At 35.1% G+C, this 20,946-nt stretch overlaps 1 protein-coding gene across 1 annotated transcript in view; it reads left to right on the top strand.

Moving 5' to 3' along the window:
- NBAS (NBAS subunit of NRZ tethering complex) overlaps positions 1-20,946 on the top strand; it is a 360,775-nt gene that overhangs the window by 111,048 nt on the left and 228,781 nt on the right. Inside the window, exon 22 of the mRNA XM_047782615.1 lies at positions 20,710-20,793. Coding sequence (XP_047638571.1) covers positions 20,710-20,793 — 84 coding nt within the window. The remainder of the gene's footprint in view (positions 1-20,709; positions 20,794-20,946) is intronic.

Here is a 20,946-nt window from a genome sequence, read left to right on the forward strand (position 1 = left end):
GATCCCCAGGAATTTTCCCATTCTCTGTGTTCAATGGGAAATGTCATCAGGTAAATGCATTTTGCATCCTTTTCTCTTCTCATTGATAGGTTTTTGTCACTCCCTCAAAACTGGAAGGCCTTTGGGTGGCCAATTGAGAGGATATTTTTGTTTTCAGAGGTTGCTAGTATCCTGTGGCAAGTCTTTTTTTTTTTTTTTTTTAATGGCTAGATTAACACATATATCATAATCAAGTCCTGTGAATATGGTGGTAAATGCTATGATGGATAATAACTGTTGGATTAATAGGTGATGGTTATGTGAAGACATTGGGAAAACACAAGGGGCTGATATAGCAAAGTAAATAAAGTGGAGTCACGCATTCTTTTTGAAACAATCTGGGAGGGAAACCTGTCTGACTTTTCGTACTGCAAGCAAGGTAATATACCAGTTGTGTTCTACAGTCCTCTTCAGAGTGAATGTGTGTATATCTTTAGTGTAATCATACATCGTACTCTTGGCTTTATGTGATTTTGACTCTGTTACGCATAGGGACCATTAGGACCATTTGGCCGTGATACACTTTTATTTAAAAAATTTTTAAATTTCATGTATAACGTGAAATTGATCTTCACCGTTTTCCAGTGTACAGTTAACTGGTGTTAAGTACATTCACATTGTTAGGCGTCCAGTTTCTAGAACCCTTTTTATCGTGTGAAACAAACTCTGTACCTATTACATGATAGCTCCCAGTTATCTCTTAGCCCAACTCCTGATAGCCACCATTGTGCTTTCTGCTTCTGTGAAGTTGACTGTATGGTATTTGTCTTTTTGTGACTGATAAAATGTCCTCAAGGCATGATACACTCTTAGTGAAATTGATACTACAATTAAATAAGATTGAGAGTGGCTGGCCACCTAGGAGTTGTGTTTTTCTTTATGCTGCAGAGGTATTTGTTTCTTTTTTCTTTCTTCCTTTCTTTTTTTTCTTTTGTCTTTTTAGGGCTGCACCCACGGCATATGGAGGTTCCCAGGCTAGGGGTTGAACCAGAGCTGTAGTTGCCAGCCTATGCCATAGCACCAAGGGATCCAAGCCGTGTCTGCGACCTACACCACAGCTCATGGCAGTGCCGGATCCTTAACCCACTGAGCGAGGCTAGGGATTGAACTTGCATCCTCATAGTCGGGTTTGTTAACCACTGGGCCACGATGGGAACCCCTGCAGAAGTATTTGTTAAAGTAAAGGACGAAGTTGAGTTCTAGCTGGGGATGAGATGTTACATCAGCGTTACTGTCTGAGTCCTTTTGGAGGGCCTCTTCTTCATCTTTTGGACATAAAAAGGGCATCCAAATGAAGGGAACTTATAATATCTGTTCTTTTTTTTTGGCTGCACCTGCAGCATGCAAAAGTTCCTGGACCAGGGATCAAACCTGTGTCACAGCAGTGACAATACTGGATCCTTTAACTGCTAGGCCACCAGGGAACTCCTAATATCTCTTCGTAATGCTTTGTTTTCTAAATCATGGATTTGAATAGCCAGATATGGAGATTTTTATCTGTTATTCCAACAACATAAAATTTGTCATAAAAGCAAAACATCAATATGTGTTTTATTAACATTTTTGGTAGTAGGAATTCCAAGTTTGATTTAGGTCATATTAATTTACCTTATAACTTAAATCATTAATGAAGTGTTTACCTTAAAAAGGTCATGTGACATTGTTCCCATTCTTCACAACTGATAGGTAGATTAGGAGTTTCCTTTTTCCTATGTTTTCAAATCAGTGATGTTTTGATACTTTACATTAGACTATGATTTTTTCAGAGATGAATAATTTGAACTCTTTTTCACTAAAGTCAAAGTTGACTCTAGGCAGCTTTCAATTCAGAATATAAATTATTTGGTTGATTTTTCCTTTCTTTTTTTCTTCGAATGGCAATAGAAGGCAGTATCAGGATCAGTTACTCTTGGGCTATTTTCATAGTTTTAAGGATATTCTGGAAGTTTTTTTTTCCATAAGCAGCAAATTAATGTTTTTTTTGGAGCACATTTTTGAATTTTAACTTTTTTCAGTGAAATTTCTAATTAGTCATGAGTACATGTGGAAGTGATTTAAAATGAAGTGTTTCTGAATTGCTTTATGTTTCATCTAATTTTAAAGAACAGTTTAAAAAAGGTGGATGATTCATATAAAATTTTGTATTTCAATAAAACTTTAGGGAGTACTTAACCATGTAAAGGCAGCATATTTGCTTAAATAGGTGGATGGAAATTTGAGTCACATGTGGTCCCTGTCCACAGATAAATAACATTCTAGGAGGGAAGTCAGACTAGGTATAGGTATAACTACCATAGATTAAAATATGTGTCATAGGCAGACTATAGATAGCTTTAGAGATGGGAGAGATTGTTTTCTGTTATAAGGAGGTAAGTCAGGAAGGCCTTCCTGGAATTGGTAAAGCTTGATCTAGGCCTTCAAGATTGGAGTTTCTTTTTGACATTGGGAAGTTTGAATAGGAGTCCTCTGAATAAACATTTAACCTGAAGTCGTTACATCTACTTAGTCCTCACATACATTGTATTACTTAAAGTACAAAAGATGTTTCTAGTTAATTGAAAGTGAATTGGTACATAGGTTTTCCAGGAAATAATTCTGAATCTTTTCTACTCATGTGTTTATGTGGCTCAGTCCTGTTCATAAAGATTTTTCTTCCCAGAAAAGTTTAAAAGGCAGTTTTTATTGGCTATTCTATTTCCTTCATAATTTTTGGTTGTTGTAATGAAATATCACTTAAACTATAGCTTAGATGATGAAATAATTATGCAAAGATTGGAGCATTGCATTCACGTTTGATTCTCAAGGGAAACATAAAAGTATTTCCTTTCCCTTTAAAATTGAAAAGTTGATTAGTTACCTAATCAAAATTCAGTTCCCATGTGTGCAGTTTATTTCTGAACTGCTCTGAGCAAAGAACAATAAATTGGTTTGCATTCTAGGCTTGAAATAAGTATTTGGCCTTCTGCAGTGACTGTCAATAGACAGGTGTAGAGACAGCATGCTGCAAAATGGGGTATGTTGGCAGTTTCTGAATCCAAGGGCAACCTGGTGGTTGGATCAGAAGGAGAAACATCAGGCAGAGCCTCCCTTGTCTGGGAGCAGGGTCTGGGGCTGCAGCGGGAGAATTGGTTTGCACGTCTCCTGGTACCATGGGCATCTTGGATCTTGACTTGATTAGTTCTTTTTATTTTAAAGCAACAAAATAGAACTAGAGCAAATTTTTTTTGATTACGTGGGTGGAAACGAGTATTATTTCAGAGTAATTTTTATGGTCCTTGGAAAGTATGTTAATATTTGTTATGTATTTGTGACTCTAAGAAATTCTAAAGAAATCAAAGTATAATGCTGTGTTAATTTATTTCCTCTTCTATTTGACAAACATTTCATGATTGTGAAACTTTAAAGAAATTTAGAAATGAATTTTTTATTTTACGTACAATGAGATAAGCAGAAAAGGGATTATTGCCCTGCTTTTAGGGTAAAAATTTTGAGAGGCATTAGGGAAATATTTTCTGATGGAGAATTATTTTAAAAAATAATTTTAATTGCATTATTTTACTATATGTATAACTATTGTCAGATGTTTTTAATGTGGTTTAATACAGTTTGAAGTTTATGATTCTTCCAGTTTTATTATGACGTACTTGATGTATAGCAGTGTATAAATTTATGGAGTTTATGATATTATTTGAAATTAAAACATCTTTGAGAGGGTACTTTTTCTTTTTTTAAAACTAGTACATTCTTCTAAAAATCTGTTACTAGATCCAGCATTACCTAGTGATACCAAATGATACTCTTTTCACGGAGGTGATTTTTTTTTATCATTACTCACTTTCTTCCAAACTTTAAATACCTTGACCAATCATTTCAGAACATGGGATCTTTAAGTAGATTATACCATCTTCCAAATGATTGAATTACCCTTAGGGAAATAGGCCCTATAATTCTTTTTGATCATGCAATGTCTTTTCAGAAGTCAAGATTTCATTAATATGTAAATACTTGCCTGTAACAGCAGTGAATCTCCCTATCACATGTATTTAACATAAATAGCTATGATACACTTTTTCCAGTTCCTGAAACAGGCCAGCCTGTTTAAATATTGTATCTGTAATAAGTAAATGTCTTTTAAGGATCACATTCATTTCTGTAGCCAAAGCACGGGTGTTATTTTAAGAAATGTTTTGACCTCAGTGTGTACAATTTTTAATCCTAGAAGTTTAGATACTGTATGTAATAATTAAAATCCTTGATATGTGTAAAAGGTGGGATCACCTGCATGGTGCTGACACGTACTTGACGTGAAGTGATGGTGGTGTACCCTGCAGGGAGCACGGGCTTTCAGTCAGTAGTGAGTGTGTGTCCCAGTCCTGCTACTTGGCAGCTGTGTTCCTTTTGGGAAGTCACTCAGCTTCTCTGGACTTGAGTTTTGTCAGGTGTGAAATGGGGAAGTTGTAGAAGTAGTGTGATGATTAAGTAACCTAAGAGCTATATCGTGGAGCACAGTTCCTAGCATGTGATTGGCGTTTGGTCTTTGGCCGTGGTTGAGTTAATAGCAGATATGGCTGTAGCAGTAAGAGCAGCAGTGACAGTTTTTAGTACATGTTGATAGGAATGTCATAGATATATTTTAGTTTCAATGGTATTAAGTAGGCTTGTAATAAACAAAATGCAGAATTATAATGGGGAATATTCCTTCTTAATGTCACCAGTGGTTTGGTTTCTCACCCAGGACGGTGCCCCCTTCCTGGTTTCAGGTACGTAAGATTCCAGATAAGTAAAAAGTTGAACATTGTTTCAGATGAAGTTAAAGGTTTTAATTTAACTTTTTATTGAGTTATAGGTAAAGCAAAGTGAACAAATCATAAATGGACAATTTTGATGGATTGGCATACAGTGAACAAAATTAAAAAGAAGCAGACATAACCAGCATCCCTCATACCCACTCCTTTTACCCTCTTCTGGTTTCCTCACCCAGAGACCCACTGCCCCGACTTCTAACACACAGTTTAGTTGTTATTTGTTAAAGGTGTGGAGTGGCTTCTGAGGACTATTTTGCCTGAACTCTGGAAGGCATAAAGCACTTTTCTTCTCAACAGAAATCAGATTTCTGATGTTCTTGAAATCAAATGCCTCTCTTACTTTTCTAATGCAGGAAGTGTCTGACATTTTGTTTTTTTTATATTTAAAGTGTGTCTGTCACAGACCGGATATATTTGGATCTTGCTGTTTTATCTGGTAATCTCTGCCTTTTAGTTGGCAGGCTTGACCATTTACAGACATGTCTTGTTTCATTGCACTTCACAAATACTGTGCTTTTACAAATTGAAGATTTGTGTCAGCCCTGCATCAAGCAAGTCTATCGGCGCCCTTTTTTCCAAAAGCATTTGCTCTCTTTGTCTGTGTGTCACATTTTCCTAAATCTTGCAATATTTCAAACTCATAAATTATTATATTTGTTATATGATCTGTGATCTTCGATGTTACTGTTGCAAAAGATTATGACTTGCTGAAGGCTCTAATGAGAGCTAGCATTTTTTTTTTTTTTTTTGTTAAGAAATTCAAAGTTAAGATATGCACATTTTTCTTTTTAGGGCAGCACCTGTGGCACATGGAAGTTCCCAGGCTAGGGGTCTGATTGGAGCTGCAGCTGCGGCCTACACTATAGCCACAGCTTGCGACAACACTGGATCCTTAACCCACTGAGCAAGGCTGGGCGTTGAACCTGCATCCTTGTGGATACTAGTCGGATTCTTAACCCATTGAACCACAATGGGGATTCCTAAAGTATGTACATTATTTTTGAAGAATTAATGCTATTGCAAAATTAAAAGACTATAATGCAAAAATAACTTTTACATTGGTGGGAAACCAAAACATTCACATGACTGACTTTGTTGTGATACTGCTTTATTGCTATAGTCTGGAACCAAACCTGCAATACCTCTGAGATACGTCTGTATGTTTAATGTGTAGTTCCGTATAGCCCGTTTAAAGCTAACATTTTGGTATTTGGTTATTTGTTTCACTTATTGTTTCCCTTTTCCTCTTTTCCTTCTTTTGAATGGGATATTTTTATAATTATATTCAGTCTCTTTTACTGGATAAGCTACACTTGCTTTTGTTTTGGTTTTTTTAGTTGTTACTCTAGGGCTTACCATGTATATCTTTAAGGTATAATAGTCTGCTTTCAAACAGTAGCACTTCACATTAATGTGTAAGAACTAGGCCGTGGTAGTTGTCCAATCTCGCCCTTCTGGCTTTTGTACTATTTTTTGTCATACATTTAACTTTTACGTATGTTATGGACTCCATAACACTTTTTTAAAAATCACTTTTACTTTAACATTTAAAAATTAAAAGTGTGTTTTATGTCTACACATACATTACCGTTTCCGTTGCTCTTCCCTGCTTTGCCTGGATAGAAATTTCTATCTGGGAACAATTTCTTTTCGTCTGAGAGACTTTCTTTAGCATTGCCTATAGTGCTAGTGTGCTAGTGATGAATTCTCTCTGCTTTTGTGTCTGAAGTATTTTTTTTTTTTTCTTTTTAGGTCTGCACCTGCAGCATGTGGAATACCCAGGCTAGGGGTCTAATCAGAGCTACAGCTGCTGGCCTACACCGCAGCTCACAGCGCCAGATCCTTAAGCCACTGAGCGAGGCCAGGGATGGAACCCGCAACCCTATGGTTCCTAGTCGGATTCATTTCCTCTGCGCCACGACAGGCACTCCCTGAAGAAGTATTTTACAATTTTTTTGAGTTTGGGACACTAGGCCGGTAGTTATCTTCTATTAGTACTTAATGAGGTTTCACTCCACTGTCTGCTTACATTGCTTCTGATTGAGAAGTCAGCTGTCATTCTTATTTTGTTTCTTTTTACAACATGTGTCTTGTTTCCTCAGATGCTTTTCACATTTTCTTTATAATTAGTTTTGAGCTGTTTGATTTTGGTGTACCTTAATGTGGTTTTCTTCATGTTTATTCTGATCGTTGCTCATTGACTTTTTTGGATCTACCATATAGGAAATTCATGTCTACCGTGTTCAAGTATTTTTCCCCTTCCTCCTCCTATCCCCAGTACACATACTCTTCTGGGACTCCACTTGTATGAACATCAGCCACTTGATTCTGTCTTAGCTCTTTCTACTCCATGTTTCATAAATTTACTCATCTTCTGCAGTGTCTGCTATGAATGATACCAGTGTTTTTCATCTTATTTGCTGGATTTTTCATTCTGAGGGGGTAAATTTGGGTCTTTTTAATTTTGTCTCTCCTTATCATGTTGATGTTTCTTGGAAATTGATTATGCTCCTGGCGATGGGCCATAATTTTTTGCTTTTTTGCATCCTGGTATTTTTTATTAGATGTTAGACATTTATGTTGGTTTATCTCACTAGTAGAGTTCCTATCTCAGTTGTTATGGGACATGCTTTGTCTTTTTAAAAATTCTATTGGTGTAATCAATCATACTGAGTTTTACCAGCTATCTTACTGTGTATACAGTAAGAATAACTTCACTGTGCAGTTGATCTAAATAGGTTTCTGAATTTGTAATGGGTTAAATTAATCTGTATGGGTTTTCTTTTTTCTTTTTTGTCTTTTTGTCTTTGTAGGGCCATACTCATGGCAAATGGAAGTTCCAGGCTGGGGGTCTAATTGGAGCTGTAGCAGCCGGCCTATGCCACAGCCAAAACAACGTCAGATCTGAGCCGTGTCTGCAACCTACACCACAGCTCATGGCAACACCAGATCCTTAAGCCACTGAGTGAGGCTAGGGATTGAACCCGCAACCTTATGGTTCCTAGTTGGATGCATTAACCACTGAGCCACGATGGGAACTCATACGGGTTTTCTTAATCTAAAAAGTATAGAAAGTGATCCAACAGTGCAGGTATAGGAGTATTTACTGTTTCTTCCTTGTGAATAATTTACAGCTGGTTTTTATTACAGGATCAATTCCCTCACCATTTTCTGTATTTCCTGTCTCTAACTTTGTGAATGAGTGTTTATTGTGTATTTAAGAATCTGTATTAAAAAATGGGACCCATTTACTTCAAATTCTCCAATATTTTGCTTTCTTTTGCTTCCAGTATTTTCTAGTTTAGCCTTGACCCTCATCAGCAATAGAGATGTTTTATAATATCTTGCACTCCAAGCACCTGTGCCATTGCCTTCCTGATCACAGCCTATGGAACTGACACCAGAGCCTCTTCCTCTTTATCTCTGGGGTTTTCACTTTTTCGGTTGTGATTATATGTCAGTCAGCAATGTAATTTGGCCTAGGCTAAGAAGACTCTTGATGAAAAGGGTGTGAATAGACTTGTACAGCCATATCTCAGTGCAAATGATCTTTTATGCCACTTCGTTAATTGAAAACCTAGGACAGTCCACATCTCTTTGTGCTTATTTATGCTTATACACGCAGGCCAAGAGTTACCTGCAGTCTACAGTATTGCAGTGTCCTCATGGCATGGGTACAAGATAGGGAGTTATACAGTCCATTTTGAACATTTTAAGTCAGAAATGTTTGAATAAGCCTAAGGTACATTATCTAAATCTTTAGCTGCAAGGAAAGCATATCTGAAGCTGTAAATACTCTTGTGGCTTTGGTGTATTTTTTGTTTTATTTTTCATACATTTATTCATATTTATCCATCTCTTCTTTAGTCTATCCATCATCCGTCCATCCATTAAATATTTAATGAGGTTTACATGAATGCCAGATACTGAATTAAGAACATAAAAATGACTAAAGCTTTGGAGGAGTTTATAGTTTAGTAAAGGAGTAAGGCACAAATAAATATAATTCAGTGCACTGAGAGCAGTAAAAGAAATACATGCAGGGTTTAGTAATTTGGAAGAAAGGCTGCTAAGTTGCTTGGACTGGGAAATCAAAGGTTTGAAGTTTTTTCTTTAACGAACACTACATTGATTGACACAGTTAAAGACAGTATCACAAATCAGCATTCCAAGAATCTTACTCTACTTTCATCCATTTAGATGAGGGAAAAGTGCTCTATTTTTGGTTTTTCTTTTTGCATATCTTATATTCACGTTTGTTCTTTCTATTACCGTTATGCAACTTGGTTTCCAACTATACATTTTTCTTTCTTTGAAGTTGTTCAGAAGTTAGTTTCCCTTCTTAAAGAAGTTTGCCGATGAATTTCTTGATGGAATCATTTTACTGAGATCCGATCTACGCTAGGTACAGAGGGTATAAAGTGATTCTACGCTGAGAGATGGTTAAAGTAGCAGTGAGCTAAGTGCTGAGTTATCTACATAGTCCTGGCCGTGTGGTCTTCTTCTTAAATTGATCTTTGTATTTTTCTCTTATTGTTCATTTGTATCTCGACCTAATCTTATGTTTCTAGTTCTAAAGAATTTTCTTGCTGAGAGCTCTGCTCTTAGAATTGAGAGAATATCAATGATCTGTTTCTACTGATCATTGAATCACTTACCCATTCATTTAGTAAGTCAGCAATGACTTTTGAGCTCATACTTAGCCACAAATTTATCATCATAATATTTAACTTATAGGGTGTTTGAGGATTAAATGGTGTAATGCATTTATATAAGTTTCATTAAGATTATTTGTGTATTCTTACTGTGCATATGAAACTGCTAGGAGTTGTGAATGCAGAGAAGTATTTACAAGAGAGGAGTATTTACTTTTAGTGGGGATATAAGATAAGTGCTAGGAACTTAAATCCAGGAAAACTTGAGAAGAATGTGCCACCTGTATACTGTCATAAGGTTAAATAAGAGTAAATGCTGGAAGAATTGTCCAGTTATTAGTAGTAAGAACTTAGGACAGGAAGAAAGCAGTCTGGCCTGGAATGGTCACAGGAACATCTGAGAGAAGTGGGAATTTGAGCTGGAGGAGGTGGGTTCAGATAGTTTGGGCGTCACAGTGCCTGAGAATGCAGGCTCTGAAACCAGACCGCCTGGGTTCAAATCTCACATGCAACTTTTTAGTTGCATGACTTCGGATGGTTACTAAACGTTTCTGTACCTCTGTCTTCTCTTCTGAAAAATGGAAAAGGGTATTGCCTATCTCAGGACTGCTGAATTTCTGTGTGTGTGTGTGTGTATAACAGCTTAGAACTTTATAGTGGTGCTCACACATTGTACATACTCTGTTGGTAATAGGCTAGGCAGAGTTGGATAGCTTTTCAGTTAATGTGTGAAGTGTCCATTTGTTTCAGGTCTATAGACAGGAATATGCAGGGATTTTGAAAGATGACATTGAGGAAATCAGTCTTATGGTTTGGAGCTGCATGGGCATTATTTATGCTGTTTTATTTGGTTATATGAATAAAAGGAAATAAACTCCTTTTCCTTTTGTTAAAACTCTCTTAGTACTGCAACCTTATATAGGGTCAGGGTTTATAATGTACATTGATACAAATTTGGTATATTTCATTAGTTTTGTAGTTGGTAGATTCAGATGTCTTCTACTGTTTTTTTTTTTTTGTGGGTCTTGATTTCTTGATGTTTTTTGAATTAAGGACTTTACTCTTAATTCTCTGTACTGATTCTGTGTCAGTCTATCACACAGAACTGGAATGAAATTGGTTAGATTTTTTTCTTATTACTTCCCTTTTGATAGTTGTGGACATGTAGTTTTGGACTTCCCGAGTGTGAGGCTAGTCAATTCTTATTTGACTCTTTGACCTCAGATCTTTCAGTATCATCACATTTAATATGTATTCTCCAAAATTGAAATATGACTGCCTCAAATCTACAGTTTAGTTGATAACTATAAATGAACATTGTAATTCACCAATTTTAAGGAGAACCCATATTTTGTTTTCTTTTTTTTAATGAATAGTTGATCTACAATGTTGTATTAATTTCAGGTGTACAGCAAAGTAATTCAATTATGCATACATATGTACACACACATGTATTTATGTATATGTGTATTCTCTTTCAGATTCTGTTCCCTTATTCTTTTCCCTTATTATAAAATACTGAGTATAGTTCCCTGTGCTACACTGTAGGACCTTGTTGGCTATTATCTTATCTATAGTAGTGTGTATATGTTAATCCCAAACTTCTAATTTATCTCTCCTCCTTTTCCTCTTTGGTAACCCTGAGTTTGATTTCTAGATCTGTATGTCTGTTTCTTTTTTATAAATTGGTTCATTTGTGTAATTTCTCTTTCTTATTTCACTCTAGTATGATAATCTCTAGGTCCATGCATGTTGTTGTAAATGGTATTATTTTGTTATTATGGCTGAACAATATTCCATTGTATAAACATACTGCATCTTCTTTATCCATCTGTTGATGGACATTTAGGCTTGCTTCCATATCTTGGCTATTGTAAATAGAGCTGCTGTGACCATTGGGGTGCATGTTATATTTTTGGCTTAAAGTTTTGTCTGGATATATGCTCAGGAATGGATTAGCTAGGTCACATGGTAACTCTGTTTTTAGTTTTTTAAGAAACCTTCACATTGGTCTTAATAGTGGTTGTACCAATTCACATTCCTACCAGCAGTGTGTTGGGGGGTTCCTTTTTTCCCCACACCCACTCCAGTATTTATTATTTGTAGATTTTTTGATGATGGTCATCCTGACAGGAGTGAGGTGATATCTCACTGTAGTTTTGATTTGCATTTCTCTAATACTTAGTTATGTTGAGTATTTTTTTCATGTGCCATTTATCTGTCATCTTTGGAGAAATGTCTATTTAGATCTTCTGCCTTTTTTTTTTTTTTTAAATTGGGTTGTGTTTTTTTGATACTGAGCTGTTAATATATTTTGGAGATGAATCCCTTGTCAGTTGCATCATTTGCAAATACTTTCTCCCATTCTGTAGGGTTTTTTTTTTTTTTTGTTTTGTCTTGATTACGATTTCCTTTGCTGTGCAAGAGCTTTTGAATTTAATTATTTCCCATGTGTTTATTTTTTTTGTCTTTTTGCCTTTTCTTGGGCCCCTCCCATGGCATATGGAGGTTCCCAGGCTAGGGGTCTAATCGGAGGTATTGCTGCTGGCCTACATCACAGCTACAGCAATGTGGGATCCGAGCTGCGACTATGACCTACACCACAGCTCATGGCAATGCCAGATCTTTAACCCACTGAGCGAGGCCAGGGATCGAACCTGCAACCTCATGGTTCCTAGTCGTATTCGTTAACCACGGAGCCACAACAGGAACTTCCCATTTGTTTATTTTTGTTTTTATTTCCATTATTGCAGGAGATGGATCCAAAAAGATATTGCTGCAACTTATGTCAGAATGCTCTGCCTATGTTTTCCTCCAGGAGTTCTGTAGTATCCTGTCTTACATTAGGTCTTTAATCCATTTTGAGATCATTTTTGTGTATGGTGTTAGAGAATGTTCTAATTTCATTCTTTTACTTGTAGGTGTCTAGTTTTCCCAGCACCACTTATTGAAGAGACTGTCTTTTATCCATTATATTTTTGTCTCTTTTGTCATAGAGTAATTGACCATAGGTACATGGATTTATTTCCGGGGCCCATACTTTCCATAGTTGCAATAGTATAAACATGAAAATTGTCAAAAAATAAGTAAAAATGAAAATATGCATTTATACATATTTTTATATGTATAACACCAAGTGTTGAATGGAAAAAGTATTATTAGCATTTATATTGGTTTCTTATTTAATGCAATGATGGCTTTTAAATAATTCAAATGATATTTTTACTGAGAGAGCAAGATCAGATCTTTATTCAAATGATTCTTTTATGGTGGTACTGAAACAAAATCCAGATAAAAGGAAATTTTTAAAAATTAAACTATAGTTGATTTAAAAATACTAGTTGCAGGTATACAACATAGTGATTCAGTGTTTCTGTAGATTATAGTCCACTTAAAGTTATTATAAAATTTTGGCTATATTCCCTGTGCAATACCGTATATGCATGTATCTTATTTTATGCATAGTAGTTTGCACCTTTTAATTCCCTACCCCTATCTTGCCGCTCCAAAAAAAAAAAAAAAAAATTTGCTGCAACTTTTGTTAAGGAGTATTTTGCCTATGTTTTCTTCTAAGAGTTTTATTGTTTCTAATCTTACATTTAGGTCTTCAATCCATTTTGTGTTTTATCTTTGTATATAGTGTGAGAAAATGTCCTAATTTCATTATTTACATATAGCTGTTCAATTTTCCCCATACTACTTACTGAAGAGATTGTATTTTCTGCATTGTATATTCTTGCCTCTTTTGTCAAAGGTTAATTGACCATATGTGTGTGGGCCTAATTCTGGATTCTCTATTCTGTTCTATGGATCTTTGTGTCTGTTTTTTTGTGCCAGTGCCATACTGTTTTGATTATTGTAGCCTTATAATATAGTGTGAAGTCAGGGAGTGTGAATCAGCTTTGTTCTATTTTCTCAAGATTGCTTTGGTTATTCAGAATCTTTTTTTGTTTGTTTCATAACCATTTTAGGAGTATTTGTTCTTCTAGTTCTGTGAAAAATGTCATGGTTATTTTGATGGGATTGTGGTAAGTATGTAGATTGCTTTGGATAATATGGGCATTTTAACAGTATTAATTCTTCCAGTATATGAACATGATATACCTTTCCATTTTTTGTATCATCTTCCATTTCTTTCATTAATGCTTTATAATTTTCAGAGCATGCATCTTTCACTTCTTTGGTTAGGTTTTATTATGAGACATTTTATTCTTTTTGATACTATTTTAAATAGGTTTGTTTTCTTGCTTTCTCTCTCTGATAGTTCATTATTAGTGTATAGAAGAGTGACAGATTTGTGTATATTAATTTTGTGTGCTGCAACTTTACTAAATTTATTTACTAGTGTTAATAGTTTTTTGGGGGGAGACTTTAGGATTTTCTATATGTACTAGATATTCTATAATGTCAGTTTGTTTCTTCCCTTCTGTTTTGCTTGCCATTTATTTCTTTTTCTCGTCTGAATGATCTGTCCATTGATGTAAGTGGGGTGTTAAAATTCCCTACAATTATTGTATTATAGTTAATTTCACCCTTTATGTCTGCTAATATTTTCTCTATGTATGTAGGAGGTTCTCTATTAGGTGCATATATTTTTACACATTATTGACCTCTTTATCATTATGTAATACCCTTCTTTATCTTTTTGTTACAGAATTCCTTATATTTATTATGTGAAGTATATTTGATTTACAGCATTAAATTCTACTGTACCACAAAGTGATTTATTTATACATGTATATATTCTTTTTCATATTCTTTTCTGTTGTGGTTTAATCACAGTATATACTTCATTTTAAAGTCTACTTTGATAAGCATTTTCTACCCCAGCTTTCCTTTTGTTTCCTTCTATTTCCATGAAATGTCTTTTTCCCTTCTCTCATTTTCAGTCTGTGTGTGTCTTTAGCCCTGATTTAAGTCTCTCACAGTTGACATACAGATAGGTCTTATTTTTTTTTTTAATCCAGTCAGCCACCTTATATCTTTTTTTTTTTTCTTTACCTTTTCTAGGGCCACAGCTGCAGCATATGAAAGTTCCAAGGCTAGGGGTTGAATTGGAGCTATAGCTGCTGGCCTATGCCACAGCCATAGCAATGCCAGATCCAAGCCACATGTGTGACCTACACCTCAGATCATGACAACACTGGATCCTTAACCCACTGAGCAAGGCCAGGGATTAAACCCACATCCTAATAGATACTAGTCAGGTTTGTTACTGCTGAACCACAGTGAGAACTCCCTATATCTTTTTTAAACCTTTTTTTTTTTTTTTTCTCTTTTGAAGTATAGTTAATTTACAATGATGTGTTAGTTTCAGGAGCAGAGTTAAGTATATATATATGGGGGGGTGTGTGTGTGTATGTATATATATGTGTATACACTTATATATATGAAAAAGAGATCCAACCTTATCTCTTTTTCTCCCTTCCTACCTGCCTCCATGTGAGTCTTTCTTGACAGTCCTCATGGTAGAAGAGCCTTTTCTACTAGACTCCAGGTGGTTTTCAGCAGAGTTGCTCCACCTGTAGGTGTATTTTTGATGTGTTCCTAAGGGGAGGTGAACTCAGTGTCTTCCTGCTCTGCCGTCTTGATCTCCCCAGTCATAAAAATGATTACGTTACTGTTTTGTTTGCTTTTTAAGAATGTTATCATTGTAGTTTGTTGTTTAAGTATAGGCCATTGAAACTGGGTTTGAACATATCTTTTTCTCCCTGGTAACTTTGCTTGTAGCAAGCATAGGTATGCTTCATCTTTCTGAGTACCTTCAGTGTGTTTTCTTCAAAATCAGAGCCATCTGTTCAAGGGGCAGATGATGGTGGCAGTGGTGTAGAGGAGCAATTTTCAAATCATTGATGTCTCTAGTCATCCTTTGCCCATTGTTTTGTTGACCTTAAAACCATTGTGATAGCATCCTTTCTCAGTTATTTATAACAAACGTTTCTGGAACTTTCTTCAATGGTTTTCCATAAACTTTAATGTTTTTACACCTAGTTTTCCTCAGAAACAATTTAATGATCCTTTGCTCATGGTTAAATGTTTGTTTTCTAACTTGATTGTAAGCATTTGGGAGAGAGATGATCTCTTGTGGAAACTGTTATTTACTTCTGCCTTATAAATCAGCGCCTCAGATTTTCTTACTATTTTATTTCATTGGCCAGGTGCCATATATAGTGGTGTCAGTAGAGTTTATTGATGTTGGGCATTTGTAAATATATTCATTAATAGGATTATTAATACATTACTATTTGTCATAAAGTAGAGCTTGAAATGTTAATCAGTCATATATATCCCATATTTCATTTTTTATGACAAACTTTCTTTCTGGTGTTAGTAATAATGATGCTTTATTGATGAACACTTACTATATACCAGGTACTGTTCTAAAGGCTTTATAAGCTTTAATTTGATCCTCCCCAAATCCAGATGAGGTGAATACTCCTATTAGCCCTGTTTCACTAGTGAGGAAATTGAAGCACAGGCAGATTGAATAACTTGATCAAGATTATATAGTTGGGTGGGTGGCATCACAGTTGTTAAACAGAGATTAGACTTCTAAGGGCATACTCTTAATTATACTGGATTCAAATTCAAGAAAACATTAGTCTCATTTTCATTTTAGGCACCTAAAATTACAGTATTACTAAATACATGAGGCACCTGGGTCCCGGAAATTAAGTTAGTGGTCGAAAAGAATTCAGATCCTAGAGTAGCGGTTTTTTTTTTTTTTTGTAACTTATATATCTTTTTTTACACATTGGTAACATGTGAAAATATTGGCAAGTTTCAAGATATCTTATTAGCTTATTCTATACTTTCTAAGTCATTTATTCACGAAATTGAATTCTGTTGGTCTAGAACTCTGAATGGTGCCTTTAAATCGCCTTTTTCCATTTTGGCTTTGTGGGTGATAACTAGCTTTTTAATTGATTTCCCATTGAGTTTCAGATCAAGTTTGACTTGTTCAGTGATGGTAATCACATGCAGTTATACACGCAGGCCCAAATTATTATTTTTTGTTCTTTCTTTTCCAGAACATTTTCTTCTGTGCTGAATAATAGAAATAAATATAACTTCTCATCTTAAAACCAGTACATGAAAGGTGGCAATTAGTGGCAATACACTGTCTGTTTAGCCCTTTGTTTCCAAGGCACAGAACACGAATAAAAGAACTTTTTGTAAGTTTATTCCTGATAAAATTTCTTTGAAATAAAACACGTATATTTCCTGTGAAGAATAATTGGTGAGGGAATAGTTGAACATAATAGAACTTGTTATAGTCATTCCTCTCCTGCTGACAGATAAATGCTACCTTCAAATGAAGCCAGCAAAGTTTATTGTTTGGACTAAAACAATGAATAGGTTCTAATAAAAAGAATCCTAAAATTAAGCAAAAGCAGCCATTATTTTGTAAAGAGATAATTTAACTTTACCATGTACTTCCTTTTTTAGTGGGGATGATGCATTTAAATTTTGAGGCTTCCCTAGCAAAGTGGAAAACAATAGGATAAAAAGATGAAAGGAAGCATATATAAATATTGCTTTGTGTTTATAGAACTTTAAATTCAAGGTGCTAAGTTTTGCAACTAAGCAAACTTTCTATAGTTCTTTAGAAGGAACAGTTGCTATTTTCTAGGTTTTTTTGGAACCACCTTTTCGCTTAACCCACTTAGTGATTAATTTCATGGCTAATATTTTTGTTGTGAACAGAATTAATGAAAATATTTTCCTCTGAATTTTGTTAAGCATTCTATCATTGTGTTTACCTTATAAAAGAATAAAAGAAAGAATAAGTACCTAAATTTGGGCATTTTAACAAAGGTAGTGATAGAACTCATTATTTTGAAGTTTAAAGAATTCCTGGTCAGATTTAGAGAAATGTGTACTCTGAAATCTTTTTCCCTCATAAATATAACATGACATGTCAGATTATCTAGGTGGTACTTCTATACCGTCACCCATATAGTTTGCTCTTTCAGCCGGGTAATAATCTATTTCAAGAAAGTATTCTTGTTCTCATTCTGATTTACAAATAGCATGTAAATATAACTCCTTGACATACCGGGTTTTGTTAATTAACTCTCCGCATTTATTGCTCTATTCCAATTTTGAATTTTTGTGGTACTCATGAAAACACTCCAAAAAACTTGATTATGTTGTCAGTTAATTCATTTGACACATTATTTTAAAGTCTGCTGAATGTCAGGCACTATTTTAGATTTGAGGATTGTGGCAATAGACAAACAAATCTGCCCTTAAGGAATTAATATTCTGACTGGAGAGGAAGTTCTCTTTCTTAAGTGCTGTCATCGGATTCATGACAAAGAATTTATGGTGTTTTTACAGCAGCCATTTTAACTCCTGAAATTCATTTTAAAATAATTTTCTTTGTAGAACCATCCTGGAAGAAAATCAAAGAGCGGAAAGAATTTTCGTTTTTTTGTTTTTATGTATGTCTTGATGGCCAGACCTCAGATCAAGCCATATTTGGTAGAAGTTAGTTTCATAAGATTAGCGCTAGTGTCTACTGGTGTTGAGATTGTGTTTTATTTCGTTTTAAATGTATCCTTTAAATAGACATGTTAAAAGGTCCTTCTTAGGTCATCTGAATTAAAATTTGGGGAGGTTCATATTGTCCTCTACCTGCTACACAGGAATCTAACCTGGTGGCCACCTACTGGCCAAAAGGGTGAGCTTTGGACTCTCACTGTCATGCTGTGTTTAAATCCTTGGCTCTGTCCTTTACTGACTTTATGGGGCGGGGGGCCTCAGTTTTCTCATATGAGGGCGATAAAATCACCTATTATATTAAATGGGAAAAACTAAATTAGGCATTGTGTATTAAAAGTATTTCTTCTGTCTGGTCCATAGTGAGAAATCAGTCAATATGAAAGCTCATGCTGTTGCAGGTCATTGCTAATATACTGCTGCTAGTACTCTTGTCACGGTGTCAGTGGTGATCAGCACATTTAGAAACGTGTAAACATAGTTGTGCTGAGCCTTGAAAATGCAGCAGAAATACTCTGTTAACCCAGGACTCTTCAAGCCTATGCTTTGGACTGAGCCTCAGAGCAGAACTTATTTTTAATGCGTGTTTTGATAAAAATAGGTATGTGTTCTTACCCATTTCTGTTCACTGAAGCTTAACAGTTTTACAGTTTTCAAACTATCAAATAAATATTACTTTGCTGAGATTCCCACACTATTACTAATCATTTTATTAATAGCCCTTGTACCTGACACATACTTTGTATAGAAAATACATATCTCAACTTGTGATAATTTTTATCAAATATTTTTGGAAAATGTTTTGTGTAGCTTATGGAACCGTGTCTGCTTTAATTAGAAAAGGCAATAATAGGTTGCAGTGTTAATTTTTTTTCCTTGTTCCTCAATTCATTGTTACAATTTATTCTTACTATTATCTTTGTATCCAAATGTTAACTTTTTTCTTTTTCATTTCAGTGATCTGTGATAAAGTATTAGTTTTTGATGGGGAAGAAAATAAAATAGGTTTTTACTTGGTGACAAGTAAAATACTGTTGTTTGTTGCATCCATTCTAAATAATCAGCTATGTGATTCTGAAACTTAAAAACATGAAGTTGTAGTCTTCGAAAATGCATGTCTGGTACATAGTTTGTTAGGACATGACATGCTGGCTAAAAAGTGGGTAAAATACTGTGTTTTTAAAAATATAATAAATTTCTTATTGTGAATATCTGCTGGGGGACTTTGACTTCAGATAATTTGCACCAATAGTAGTAACTTCAAAGGGGATGCTATTTGGTGAATTAAAACTGCCCATTTCCAGACCTTTTTAGCTTCTCTCTTCCTCCTAATCCCCAGTGGTCTCCCATTACCTTTTATGTGAAGACTGATCTCTTTATCTGTGTCATTTCCAAACACTTAAGAAGTATTTCTTGAGTAAAGCATGTTTCATAACTTAGTAAGATAAGAAAGTACAAAACATCACCTCATAATATACAAAAATGCAGTCGTTTTTCTGGGGCTATGATGCTGCTGTTGATACTCAAATACGAGAAAAGATGTACTGAACTACAAAAGCAAGGCATTTAACATTTTCAGAATTTTTGTGTTCATTCTTAATTCAGGCCTGTTTTCATGGATTTATGGACTATTAGAGCTAAAAGATACCTTAGAGGTGATGTTTGAAGGGCTTCACTTTAGAAGGTCGTGTGTCAAGGACGGCGCAGCTGGTTAGAAGACAGATCTGTTTCTGTTTCCCTCCTTGCCTGATGGGCAGCACACCGCTCTGCTGTGGTACTTTACTGTCTTTGCCTGACTCTCCCTTTTTAATTTATTCTGAATTCCATCCAATCAGGACTTGTCTTTGCCCTTAGATTCTCCTTCTGTCATTTGTCAGTGATATTTTTAACCTATAGAATATTTCTTCACTCTTGCTGTTACCTATTCTTTAGGTCTAGACTGTCTAATATAGTAGCCACCAGCCACAGGTTAACTAATTAAACAAAATTAATTGAAATTAAACAATAAAGTTTTCTTTTTTAGTATCAGTGTCACATTTCAAGTGGTTAATATGGGTACATGTAGCTTAGTGCTTGCCATATTGAGTAGCACAGGTATAGAATATTTCTGTGATCACAGGAAGTTAGATTGTAAACTTCTGTTTGTTTTGTTTTTGGCTACACCTGTGGGAGGTGGAAGTTCCAGGGCCAGTGATTGAACCTGGGTCACAGCAGTAAACAGAGCCAGCAACCCACTGAGCCACTAAGGAGCTCCTAGATTGTTAGCTTTTTGAGGGTAAGGGACCATTTATGTTGGTATTAAGACCGTAACACATAGACTTTTGATAAATATTTAAAATAAAAAATATTAAAGTATTTGATGTACAGTGTTGTTCCAATTTCTGCTGTGTGTAGACTTCTGATAAATGTTTTAGAATTTGTATTCACACATGACCCATACCATCCTTTAGTTTCTTGCCAAATTTTTTTTTGAATTTTCCTTTTCCTTTTGAACTATTTTATGATTAAAAAGAAATCAGCAATTTGGTATTTTTAATTTAAATACTGTATATGATATGTATCATTTACCACTTCACATAGAAATCTTGGAGGTTTAAGGCTACAGAAATACTTTTGCATCATGTTCCTGGTGTGGCCAGCCATTGAGGTCATGTGTATTTTAAATGCTGATTATGCTTTTTTTTTTTTTTTTTTTTACTTTTAAGTTATGATGGTGACTCCTTGATGATCATTCCTTGGCATGAGCGTAAACACCGAGAAAAAGATTGGTGTGAGGAGCTGGAATGCAGGTAAGAATGAGCCAGCATGATGGATCCTTCATTTTTTTGTGGATTGGATGAATAGAAGGCCCTGTACAGGTGGTGTGTAGTGCACGGTTGTTTATTTGAGAGTTTGAGTGAACTTCTTTTTTTTTTTTTAAACTTTTTACTCAAGGTTTGTTA

This window comes from Phacochoerus africanus, chromosome 5 (genome assembly GCF_016906955.1).
Source record: "Phacochoerus africanus isolate WHEZ1 chromosome 5, ROS_Pafr_v1, whole genome shotgun sequence".
Taxonomy (NCBI): Eukaryota; Metazoa; Chordata; class Mammalia; order Artiodactyla; family Suidae; genus Phacochoerus; species Phacochoerus africanus.